We start from the raw sequence: 13,720 nt of genomic DNA, 5'->3' as shown, positions 1-13,720 counted from the left end.
TCCATAAGCTTGAGCATAAATGAGCGTAGAGTTTCTCAAGTGGCCGTACAAAAGAACATTATGTTTATGGTCAGCTCTTTTTGGGGGTATCTGCTGCAAAGAAAAGGAAGGTATTGCAGAAATGGGCCTTGTCAAGATTGATGGTCTATTGCATCAGAGCCTTCTTCGCACTGGCCAAGGTGCGGACCCTGAAGGCCTGCGGGCTCATTCCAACAGGGTTAAGGACTCCAGTCTTTTGCATCAATATCCGCTTCCCTCTGGCCAAGATGCTACTGGATAAAGGCCTGCTGGATCATTCCACTAGAGCCAAGCTGCTAGAACACCATTAGCAAGAGATGCAAGTTGTTAACAGCTGTGAAACAGCAATGTGAGCGTCGGGTCACACATTCAGCAGACACTACTTCATTTCCTTGACAGCCAGGTCTGCCTGGCAGGCCATTTTGTGTGCCCAGTCCTGCAAGATTTCCTATTTGGAGTCTACTCTTTAGACCCTGAGCCTTTGGGGGGTACTGCTGTGGTATTTATACTGAATGTGAGGAATCTCACATCCAGAATAAATACCACATACTTATCCATCATAAGAAAAATATAGTTACCTTAGGTTACACTCTTTCTGGTGCATACTGTATCTAACCACAGATTTCTCACTGCCCTCCTAACTCTTCTCTCCTGTGGAGTCCACTCCTGAACATAATAAAATTCCCAGTTATATTTTGGAACACTATCTTCTGCAATGTGTTTGATGGCTTTCCGTCTGAGGTTGTGGGAGGAGGAAATTCATGAAACCTGATGTCACTGAGCCGGGGTGGCGCTTATATGAGGCTCTGCTCCTTTACTTCTGGTGCAGCACGCAGTGATTGTGAAGACACAAGGCGCCACTCATCAGCACACAAGATTATCCACATCCGGTCTGGAACCTGGGGATAGTCTAAAGATGGGGAATCTACGATTAGATTATCCACCAGGAAGAGTGTCACGAAAGGTCAGTAACTTGTTCATTTGCTAGACCTCCTTTTTTTCTAAATCTAAAGTGAGTTTAGAAATCTAACCCAGTTGGAACTGGTTGTGTATATATTGCTGGTAAACTACACATAGTGCTTCAAGACGTTTTGTGTCGCTGTGCACTAGGGAAGTGTCATCATTACAACTGCATTAATTTTACTTCCCCATTTATATGAACTGTCATGTTTTACAAACGATTGCCTTTACTTCATTTCCATAATAGGATGGATTGCAAAATGTATTAAAGATTTGGAATGTAATCTTATAAAAATAAGGAAAACGGTCCAGAAGAAGCTTGTTCATTAAACAGGTTTTTAAAAACTGATGTTCAGATCGTTCATAGGCGTGTAAATGCACTACATCTGATGGTCACTTTCAGATAATGAAATTGAATATATTAATACAGAGTTATTTGTAAATTATACTTCATGTCACAATTATTTATCTCTCTGGCTCTGGACATTTCATATAAAACTTTATATCTGCTGTTCACATAAATGGCATAGATTTTGTTTCAACCCTTTACCTTCTGTGTGAAGATGATTGGGTCAGCCGTGTTATGTAAAATAATGTCAACTAAATAGAGTGAAAGAATCCCATGATTTTTTCAGTCATCTAATTTGTAGATTTGCAACCATGTTTAAATGCCTGTGAAATTGGTCCCAATGTTTCAATGAGTTTCTAGTGGGCTGCAAGGATCTTAAGGCTTGGGGACAGAACTCTGAGTCAGGACACAGGCACATTTTGCATAAATACAAAGATATATTACCTGTGTGTGATATTTGCGTTGTATATTTTTGTATGTGCAGATACTTTTATAACAGTGGTCAACATTGGTTTGCCACTTGATTTACTTTATTTATTAACTTTTAGAAACAACTGCAGAATATGCTGGGACCCGAAAACAGTTCAATAAGAAACTGGGTGAATTTGGGTTGATCCAGGTATGTCATCCCCTTGGGTCTGTGATGTGTACGTCTTGCAAATGACCAGCGTATGGTAAAATGGTAATGGTCTCTAGCTCTCTTTTAAAAAGATCAAGGTCACTGATTCTGAGTAAATATCCCCTTATGGAAACCATTACAAGAACTGCTCATAAGCAATACGTCGGCTCAAGTAATGCAGATTCTGATTAGGACACCAAGTGAACTCTCAAACTCTAAGAATTGTCTTTTATGTTTTGAATTCTAGTGTTAGAGCCTCTCATGGCAGAAACATGTTATAGTGATATATGAAGAGGGCACAGATGCATCTAAAGAGCAGTATCCTTTGTCCCTTTCTGTGGTCTTGGAACCGATGTCCTTCTGCTGTAAAACAGTTGCTTTATTGCGACATGCTGTCTTGGAAGAGACAGGTCTCTGTCGTAAATGCAGTCCGCACGGCACAGTCTTCTTCAAAGCAGTACAGATCATGGATAAGCAGGGGGGTTCTAGACGGACACGGTCTACTCCCTTCCTAATGACCCTGCGAAGACAAAAAAACAATGTTCATGCATTTATAACTTTCACCTGCACAGGAAAGGAAGTTCAAAGGGTTCCCTCCTTTACATACCTGGGTGTGTTATTTGATGATAAAGGCAATTGGGGGGCCCAACATAAGTCCAAATCAAACGCAGTTACTAGATCTGCTGGAGCTATATTGAATTTTGTTAAAAAATGGGGTCACGCCCAATGAATGCAATTCTCAAGGTTTATAATGCTAAGTGTTTGGCAATTGCCATCTATGGGGCTTCAATATGGGGATACACAAACCCAGCCCCCATCCAAAGGGCGGAAAATAGGTTCTTTAGATCATTACTTGCCGTCCCCCAGTCTACCCCTACTTTTACAATTCACTCAGAGCTGGGTACTGGGTATGTTACAGACATCATAAAATCTGCCCCCATTATTTCTTGGCTCAAAACTTGGCTTAATGAGGAAATTACATTAAATCACAAAATCCTCAAAGACTGCCTGAGCATGGATGGAGCCTTAAAGATTCCATGGCTGATGTATGTAAAAACTATGTTAACCCAGGTGGGCCGTAGCGATCTCTTTAACTGCCCAGATGGCATTCAAAAGGAGGATGTCAAGATGATAAAGACATCATTGATAAACCTCTTTACAGCAGAGCGGGAGGAAATAGAGCTAAAAAAAACAATGGTTAGAAGAAATTTTATGCTTAAGACTGTCCCAGGCCCAGAACCCTACCTGGTATATGTAAATAAACCATTTCATCGCTTTCTTTTAATTAGATTTCGTTTAAACCTGATACACTTTTTGTTGGGCACCTACTATAGATGGGATACACCCGATAACACTAAGCCATGTGATTGTGATCAGTTTTCATCTCAGGACACTCTACATTTTATTATGTTCTGTGACCATTATGCTCAAATCAGGAGGAAATATCTTGTTCCAATCATCCGAGAGGCTGGCTTCCTACAGGTTAGGCCAGCGCTCTTATTTCTGCAACTTTTGCATAATGCATGAATCACTTTCCATGTTGCAAACTTTTTAGCAGCAGGTGTCCGTATTAACAAAATGCGTAGTAAAGGAATTAAAGGACTAATTATAAACGACATGTCTTAATGTATTTTTAATAGACGTTTTGATCTTTTAATCCTTTTTTCTATGAAATTTTTTCTACATTGTACTGTGATACAGAACTTGTATATACTATTTTAAAACTCTTATGTAAACTGATGATTTGTTGTATGATACATTGTGTAGATATACTATGTAGTTACTTTTTGTCTTGTGTATATCATGAACTGTATCCTGTTCTTTTTATGATTGTCAAAAATCGAATAAAAGTGATTGACTGACTGACTGGCTTATGGTAGTGTATGTTGTTTGTAAATAATGAGGCTAAGAGAGAGCCTTTTCCCCTGGCTGGAATGCCTAAGAGCTGCCCCAACCCCAAATAATTAAATAAAAAGTCTGGGCATCTGGTTAGATATAATGGAAGGACAGGCAAACTCGCTAGCTGCAAAATGCTTTGGCATTCCAGACTTCTGAGGAAAGAGCTTGATCTTTTGCCCCCTTTTCCTCAGACACTCATCATCCAGGCCTTGGTTCTATCCCAGCTGGATTATGGAAATAAATTCCCTATATTTAGGGCCCCCTTGCTGTGTAAAGAAGAGGTTGCAAATAATCCAAAATGCCTCTTCTCGTTTCCTCTTCAAAATTCCAAGGCGCCAATTCAAAAGGAGAGCCTTTGCTGACCTTCATTGGCTACCTATAGAGCAACAAGTTCAATTTAAATCTCTGTGCATCACCTATGGGGCTTTCTACAGGAAGGGGTCTCAGATTATTTTACCATGGTTCAACCTTACTACCCAAGTAGATCCCCAAGATCAGCCACCTGTTCTCTTGCAACAACGCCCAGTATTCATAGATTCAGTTGGGTTGGCAGCTCCTTTAAATTTCTGGCATCTAGATTATGGAACTCCTTGGGTTTCACACTGCATCAGTCACATTCTGAATTGGCCTTCACCAAGGCTGTATAGACATGGCTTTTCCCTAACCTTCCTCCGCACAGATCCAAGCTGGGCTGATTCTGTGATCTACTGGTTGAGTCAGCTCGGAGAAGCTTCTGAGTAGCCGTGCGCTATACAAATCGATTAGATTAGATGTGTGCCTGCTGTTACTGAATGGATAGCCCTTATCTGCCTTAAACTTAATTTTGAGAAGATGGAGGTCCTTTTGTTAAACAATTCCCCAAGCCTATATTCTAATGACTGGCGACCATCCACTCTAGGTTACAAAATCAATACATTTTAATGATAATTTTAAAAGACGCGTCATCTGTACGGTAGCAGTCGGTCCAAAAATGCTTCCCAGAAACGTATTCAGTTGATATTCGTTCTTACGGTTTTTGTCAAAGCAAAATGAAATGCATTTCAGAACGTTTTGACAATGTTTTTCCATATCTGAATTTTAATAGTTCATTCGAATACATTATTTGAACAAAAATATTTGTCATTTTTTGAGATCGTTTTGCCTAAATGGAGTATGAAGTTCGCTTGTACATAACTGAATATTTAAATGTGAAGTAATCCAAAAAGTGTGAGTTGGAATGCTTGAAATAATCTCCGCCACTGATAATTATTTAGGGCTGCAGCCAGGGCCTTTGTTTTTAGTGACGGCGTCACTCCACTGACTTCAATAGGAACAAGCATTGGCATAGCCAATAGGTCTCGCCTTTGGGAACTTATAAGTGTTTAGCCATGCAACACTTGATGTTGTTGCACCAAGGATATTGTGCTGGATAACTAAACACTTATAAGGTCCCAGAGGCAAGAGCTATTGGCTATGCCAATGCTTGTTTCAAATGTTGGCAACCATGCAATCCTTTAGGGCAGGTAGATTTGGTGGCATCGCTGCAGCTGTCCTGCATTTGCTTCACTGGATCCTGAATTGAGCCAGATGACTTTTCTATCATTAGGAATCATGCAGCGGCTACCACCTTGGAATTCACCACACTAATATCCAGTGTTGTCCTCAGACCAGCACCAAAGTAGAGCTTGTCTTGCTTTTATATCTGTGATATGTAGTGACCAGCTACCGTCAAATTTCTTTATTCTGATAACAAATTGCCATATTTGATCAGATTATGGCCTTTGTCAAGGGCACGACCCGCTGAGCTCATTGGAGACTGCTTCACAGGTCCCCGCCATTGCCACTCTCCTTCTGTTGGCTCTTTCTCAAACAGATTATACCTTAGTTTATTCCCTTTTGTGACTTGTATTGGTTAGTAGATGCATTTCAATGTTTGATTATTCTGAATTGTTAAATGTCCTAAATCTGGACATTTTTGTCTTAGTAAAAAAAATGTTTTCAACATTTCTTTATTGTCATTAATGCATTATACAAACATTACAATACATTTCCCAGTCTTGGCCCGCAACAGTAACCGAGAACATTCCTGCAGCATAGTTTCACCCCGATCTCCAATGCGTCTCGTAATAATTGAGTGTGTTCTGGTCCGGGTCTGGTTCAGTGGAGTGTGGGTGTGTGCTACGTGCCTATTTTCCCATATAGCATACTGTGTTAAGCAGTCATCCTGGGACGGGGACGGGCAGGAGACACTCTTCGTTCGAGCCATCTGTCATACCATTCGCAGCCCCCTGTCTTAGCGGACTTGAATAAAAACATATTGTAGTGATAACAACCTTAAGTGGCAACCTCTATATGCAAATGTGCATTGGTCAAAGCAGTTTGAATGGATTTCTTTCACCATGTCTGTTTGATATCATGAGTGGTGGCAACTTGTTCAGGCTCTTACTCAAAAATGTATCTTTTTTATGATGGCCTAAGTGTTCCTCTTAGCCTCTATGCTGCCAGCCTCCAGCACCAGATAAGGTGGGGAGATAATGGGACTAAGAGTTAAGAATCATTACAGTGACTGACTTATACTTACTATTGTGTCTGCTTATCTTTGACAATAGCTCCATGTAAGTAAATAAAGCATGTGTGCCTGATGTTTTTTCCTTATTGTGAGTATATTGTCCTTGATCGATAATATGAACATTAATGTAAAACCTAAGTAAAACACTTGCAAGGTTTTGTGTGATAGTACACCAGATTTGCTCAATTTTTGATATGTATTGTGAGTGGCTGTCTGAGATCACCTGCGTCTGCATTTCACTTTTTATTTGTCTTTCGTCCCAGTAACGTTTAGGTGGGATACTTATATACAAAAACAAAGGAAGAGTGTCCGTCAGTAAGGCGTGAGTGTGATCGAGATAGCACGTATTAATATGAGGCCAGCTGTAGTTGGTCAGAAGGCTGGGCTAACTTTCAAGAAAAAACTCATTATTTCTTCAAGAAACCCTCACTCACCCTAGTGGTGACATGCTTCAACATCGGGTCCACTAGGGAGATCGAGTACCTCCCGAGTGTGCTACGACGCCAGGAGACTGCGGAGCAGGTTGTTGTGAGAGTGAATGTGAAAAAAAGAGTGTAGTTAAAAATGTCAGCGGTTGTCCCAAAAAATCATTTATTCGCTGGTCAACTTGACATATTAAAAGTAAAAGCTATGTGCAGGGAAACTATCCACAAGAAATACAGGTGTTTCCCTGTTAGGGGAAGGTCAACATGTTTCTGCCCTTTAAGTGTGTGAGTTTACAGGGCTTTCGTCAGGACCAGTAAGTGGGTGTTACCTCAACAGGTATAGGCGCGCTAAGGCCTACCCTGCTGTAGGTTGTGAAAGTTAAAAACAGTGGCACTATGTGTAAAAATAAGTGCGTGAAAATACAAACCAAAAGGCTTGGGGATTTGCCTCTATTGCGAGGAGCCCAGAAGTCTGCAGGTAGGTAAAAGACAGACAGACAAACAAAACACAAAACACAAAAATGAGCAAATGGTCATTAATGATCATGGTTTGATGCCATGCAACTTCAGGTGTGGCGTGATACGTGCTAACAGACCTATCAATGGCCGTGGTCGGGGGGGATCACGTTGTAGAGTGGAAGTTGTGCCCAAGACCCTTGGTGATGGGCCTCAACTAGGGCCAGGGTAGTGTGACCTGGCGCAGTAAAAATAGTGAGGTAATGCAACGGGGGCTTGAAGTGCTAAGTCCGTCCGTGTGGGAAGCCAGGTAGGCTGCCCATAATAGTAACATTACCTATGGTAAGAGTACGGAGAAATATTCCCCGAAGAGTGATGTAATAAAACAAAGCTACGTAATAGTAATGCGCAGCCCTGCTGGCCGTGAATTAGAGAGCTTAAAGTGGCACACTAATTGAGAATATCGGTGGCAGAGTCCTCACTTGTATTCAGTATGAACCACGCCCCATAGATTCAGAGGGGGGGTGGGAGCGACAATGGCACACCCTGTCAGGGTAAAAACAAAAACACACACAAAGGAGAGTTCAAGGAGAGTAGGCAGAAGCTCACACTCAAACACTTAGCTTGTTAAGATGCTTGCTAAGAGAGGGAGGCGTCGGGACGTCGTCCAATCACGAGCGTTGACTAGAAAGAGGCTTGGGAAGCAAGCCTCGCGTCGTCGTCCCAAGCCTCTTTCTAGTCAACGCTCGTGATTGGACGACGTCCCGACGCCTCCCTCTCTTAGCGCCGGGCTTGTTCCTCGCTCGTGATCCACGAGATCCAGCGGGGACAGCTAGGTGCCGAGAGGGTGCTGAGCGTTGCGGGCGTATGTACAAGCGACCTGACATCTTAACAAGCTAAGTGTTTGAGTGTGAGCTTCTGCCTACTCTCCTTGAACTCTCCTTTGTGTGTGTTTTTGTTTTTACCCTGACAGGGTGTGCCATTGTCGCTCCCACCCCCCCTCTGAATCTATGGGGCGTGGTTCATACTGAATACAAGTGAGGACTCTGCCACCGATATTCTCAATTAGTGTGCCACTTTAAGCTCTCTAATTCACGGCCAGCAGGGCTGCGCATTACTATTACGTAGCTTTGTTTTATTACATCACTCTTCGGGGAATATTTCTCCGTACTCTTACCATAGGTAATGTTACTATTATGGGCAGCCTACCTGGCTTCCCACACGGACGGACTTAGCACTTCAAGCCCCCGTTGCATTACCTCACTATTTTTACTGCGCCAGGTCACACTACCCTGGCCCTAGTTGAGGCCCATCACCAAGGGTCTTGGGCACAACTTCCACTCTACAACGTGATCCCCCCCGACCACGGCCATTGATAGGTCTGTTAGCACGTATCACGCCACACCTGAAGTTGCATGGCATCAAACCATGATCATTAATGACCATTTGCTCATTTTTGTGTTTTGTGTTTTGTTTGTCTGTCTGTCTTTTACCTACCTGCAGACTTCTGGGCTCCTCGCAATAGAGGCAAATCCCCAAGCCTTTTGGTTTGTATTTTCACGCACTTATTTTTACACATAGTGCCACTGTTTTTAACTTTCACAACCTACAGCAGGGTAGGCCTTAGCGCGCCTATACCTGTTGAGGTAACACCCACTTACTGGTCCTGACGAAAGCCCTGTAAACTCACACACTTAAAGGGCAGAAACATGTTGACCTTCCCCTAACAGGGAAACACCTGTATTTCTTGTGGATAGTTTCCCTGCACATAGCTTTTACTTTTAATATGTCAAGTTGACCAGCGAATAAATGATTTTTTGGGACAACCGCTGACATTTTTAACTACACTCTTTTTTTCACATTCACTCTCACAACAACCTGCTCCGCAGTCTCCTGGCGTCGTAGCACACTCGGGAGGTACTCGATCTCCCTAGTGGACCCGATGTTGAAGCATGTCACCACTAGGGTGAGTGAGGGTTTCTTGAAGAAATAATGAGTTTTTTCTTGAAAGTTAGCCCAGCCTTCTGACCAACTACAGCTGGCCTCATATTAATACGTGCTATCTCGATCACACTCACGCCTTACTGACGGACACTCTTCCTTTGTTTTTGTATCTATTGATTGGGGACTAAGAGTGCCCTTGAACCCTGTCTCTCCCTTTGTTGATCGGGATACTTATATATACATTTGTATTTCTCTCTTTGGCAGGAAAAATTTGCGTTAATGGCTCAGAAAGCATATGTAATGGAGAGTATGGCCTATCTCACTGCAGGAATGATGGACAAACCAGGACTGCCAGACTGTTCTCTTGAAGCCGCAATGGTTAAGGTAATGTGTTGATGAATATTGGGATTCAAGGACTCTATGACTCTTACATAGTATTTTCCAGCTTGTGCCACTTGAGTCTGTCTTACTTGGTCGGAGCGATATGAACGTGTCTGGTGGAATGGACATCGCAGCATTACTTTTGATTCTAAAGAATGTCCCCCTTCTGTCTTCCAACTACAGAGCTCAGTTTGATGGTTCTCTGCTGGAATAAATACAACTAACAAATCTTCAGTAATATTATTGAAATACGTCTGTCATAAGTTTTTCTGCAAACTTTTCTGGTATCGGTACTTACGAAACTCGAACCAAGCACATCATGAAGGGGGGGGGAAGGGGGTGGAGTGAACTCCTTCATACAGTACCTGGAATATAGTGTTGCCCATAGATGATTCTTTCACTTTAAACCTGGCTCAAGCCCTTCCTCTCTGGCCAAGGTTGAATCAGAGGATTTCTAGCAAAATGGCTGTAGCTTGAGTCCTGCCACTAATTTTACTTTACGGGGATGGTAGGGGTAGCTTACAAAGGTATAAAACTGGAGTTTGGGACATTTCACCTTCTTTTAAGAATGTGGTATAGGCCCATTGTGAGCATCTCAAAGAATCTAGTTTTGTAGCAGAGATGAAAGCCTTAATGGCTGCAAGAGGTTCAGACTCAATATGTAGCCCTTTCAGAAAGATCCTGCTCCTCCTCATCCTGTTCCTTAAATTTATATACTGTGGAGATGCAATGAAGGAACCAAAAAACTGAACTTCTGACTTTTTTTTTTTATCCTCATTTAAATATAATATGCACAATAATTCAAGATTTGGTATCTCAGACCCTTCCAAGTGTGTGAAGGATATATTTTGTAAATTACCGGTTTGGTTACACCCCCGCGGGGGAGAAAAGGATACATTGTATATCCAAGACCGCACCTTCGTCTACTTGTCGAAGTTTCCACCTTAGTCTTGAAATTTGGGCTGCCAATGTAACCCCTTACCTCGGAGGATGGCCAAACAGACCCGTCCCCCAGACAGTTCTCTGTTGCATATTATTTAATCATAGGACTTGGAAAAAAAAAAAGGAGAAAAAAAGGAAAGGAAAAAGAAAGAAAACAAGACAAATCTAGATACAGCAAAATTCAATTTCCCTTATTCAAGCAAACATGTCTATATGTGTATCGTTGGTATCTCGGCCCAGGCCTCCCAAATTTCCCAAAATGTAGTCTTTTTTTGAGCGGGTACTAGCTTGATCTAACATAGCTATCCTCTGAATGGATCGAATCCATTCCCCTTCCTTATGAGGGCATGGTAATATCCATTTAATACAAAGCTCCCTGCGTGCTAATAGAATCAGAACAAATAGTAATGCCTTATGATTTTTTGTAAGTGCTCTACCCTCTACTTCCCTCGGGGGTACTCCAAAGATTACTGTTAAAATTGTTATATTCATTTCCCTCTCCATTATATCAGCTATGATCTTACCCACTTTACTCCAGTATAACGCAATAGCAGGGCAGCTCCAGAACATGTGGATCTCGTTAGCTTTTTCTTCTCACATTTAAGACATTTCTTGATCACTTGGGTGCCCATTTTCGATAGCCTTTGAGGGGTCCAATAGGCCTTGTGGATTGTAAAAAAGTGTTTTTTTTTTTTAAAGAAGCAGCATTTACATTTGACCATAGGAGAGACATAGATACTTGCCCGCTTTTTTCCAGGTCTTCATCTGGCAGGTCCTTCTTCCATATTTCCTTAAATGAGGCCTGCTCCTCTTCTCCACTCTGAATGAGTAACCAATACCATTCTGCTACCTCTTTTTTTTTTTTCTTTTTTTTTTTTACCGTATGAGCAGATCTTAAATGCCAAGTTCGAGTTCCCTTTTACTTCCTTTTCTATTGCTCTTGTCCAGCTCAACAGCTGGTAGAATTTAAATTTTGAAACTTGATTTCCAGTGGTTGCTATTAAATGTGGCCATGAAATCAATTCTGCATCGATTATGAGTTGACCCCAAGTATTAATCCCACATTTTTTCAGTGGCAACGCCAAGGCATCCGTCATACATGGTGGCAACCCCGTTGAATCCCAAATTGGGCTAATATCATTGTAGTATGGGATTTTTAAGATTCGGGTCACTTGAAACCAAAGCTTTGCCGCTGACATCAGAATCTTTAACCTTATCCTTTTAAAAAATTTGGGATGGCCAAATTTTAAAAGATAACATCCGGCTTGTTGAGTACTGTCTCTAGATAGTGCTTTAAATAGAGGAGAGAATCTGGAGTCCTCCCACATCAGTTGACGAAAATTCTTTAGTTGAAATGCACACATGTATAAAAACAGATCCGGGCTTGCGATCCCTCCATATTCCTTTTTCTTTCTAAATTTCCTGTGTGCAATCCGCAGACGTTTATTCCCCCAGGTAAAGCTTGAAAAAAAACCCTGAACTTTCTTAAACCATATTTTCGGGAACTCCAGCGGGATATTATTAAACAGAAATGTATATTTTGGTAGAATGGACATTTTTACTAGGTTAGATTTGCCTAAAAAAGAGAGACACAGAGCCCCCCAAGAGTGTAATTGGGATCTTACTTCTTTTGTTACTCTGTCAAAATTAACTTGTGCGATTTTATCTATATTTTGGACTATCTGAATTCCAAGATATCTTATCTCTTTTTTTTCATAGGCACTATAGAAGTTTGTGTTCCATTTTAATAACTCTGTTTTTTGTTGATTGAGGAGATAGCCTGAGACCTTTCCAAAGTTTTCTATTTCTAGCCAGATTTCTGGATACGACTTTTCCAGATCTCCTGTAAAGACAATTAAGTCGTCTGCATATAGCCCGATTTTTTTTTTTTTTTTTTTCCCCCATCCATTACAGGTGAAAGGAATGATTTTCTGAGTTTCTTAATTTGCTGGCCAAAGGCTCAATATACATGTTAAAAAGTAACGGTGAGAGGGGGCAACCTTGTCTGGTTCCTCTCCCAATCTGTATTGCTCTGGTTAGTTTTCCATTAACCAGGATTCTGGCTGAGGGGTTCTTATAAATGGCCTTAATGGCTGCCAAGCATTTTTCCCCCAAATCAAAGGATTGTATTACTTTAAATAGGAATGCCCAGTTGACTCGGTCAAATGCCTTGGCGGCATCGAATGTCATTACCGCCAAGGAAGACTTATATCGTTGGGCCATGTCTATAGCTCCTATCAGATCATGGGTTAATTCACTAAGCTGTCTCCCCTTCATAAAACCCTTTTGGTCAGGATGAATAAGCGATCCTATTACTTTATCTAAACGATTAGTAATGATCTGTGTATAAATTTTGTGGTCGCAGTTCAAGAGTGAAATTAGACGGTAGGATTCGCATATACGTGGATTTTTATTGGGTTTTAAGAGGATTATTATTGTGGCATCTTCCCAAGATATGGGGGGGTTTCTCCTTCTATAAAAGAAGAATTAAAGAGTTGGAGGATGATAGGTGACAGTTCCTCTTTTAATGCTTCATAAATGTCGTTTGGAATGGAGTCAGGTCCTGCTGCTTTACCCTTTTTTAGGGAGTTAATTGCTTGAGTAACTTCCTCCAGCCGTATAGGGCAGTTTATTAACTCTTTATTTTCCTGTTGAAGAGTAGGGAGGGACACTTCTGCTAAGAAATTGTCCACCAAGGTGTCTTCCAGAGTCATATCCTCGTATATAGTTTCTTATAAAACTGGACAAATGTCTCCTCAATTTCAGTGTCTTCTGAAACAATCATATTAGTGTCCGGGCTCCAATTCCTTGTTTGTTCAGTTTTTATTTTCCAAGCGAGGAGTTTACCACAACCCTCCCCATATTCGTGGTTTGCAAGTTTACTTGCATCCCATTTTTTTTAATAATGATTTCTAAAAAATCGGCCAGTTTATGTTTAGCGGAGGTTAATTTACTTAAAAGTTTATCATTCTCCTGGTCTCCCTCTAGACACTTATATAGTCTATGTATTTCATCCTCAAGTTTTTTTGTTTCTTCTTTTACCTTCTTTGCTTGTGTACAAGAAATGGCTAGTATTATCCCCCTTAAAAAGGCCTTGTATGTGTCCCAGACTATTTGATTCGAGGCAGAGTTTAGATTAATATTAAAAAATTCTTTAGTTTCTATCTTTAACTTTTCAA

At 41.2% G+C, this 13,720-nt stretch overlaps 1 protein-coding gene across 1 annotated transcript in view; it reads left to right on the top strand.

The window, feature by feature from the left end:
- Positions 1–13,720, top strand: part of ACAD9 (acyl-CoA dehydrogenase family member 9) — a 360,785-nt gene that overhangs the window by 152,734 nt on the left and 194,331 nt on the right. Inside the window, exons 10-11 of the mRNA XM_078661437.1 lie at positions 1,876–1,946; positions 9,483–9,602. Of these exons, the coding sequence (XP_078517563.1) occupies positions 1,876–1,946; positions 9,483–9,602 (191 nt within the window). The remainder of the gene's footprint in view (positions 1–1,875; positions 1,947–9,482; positions 9,603–13,720) is intronic.

This window comes from Lissotriton helveticus, chromosome 9 (assembly GCF_964261635.1).
Source record: "Lissotriton helveticus chromosome 9, aLisHel1.1, whole genome shotgun sequence".
In the NCBI taxonomy this organism is placed as follows: domain Eukaryota; kingdom Metazoa; phylum Chordata; class Amphibia; order Caudata; family Salamandridae; genus Lissotriton; species Lissotriton helveticus.
This window is presented reverse-complemented; position numbering and strand designations above follow the sequence as displayed.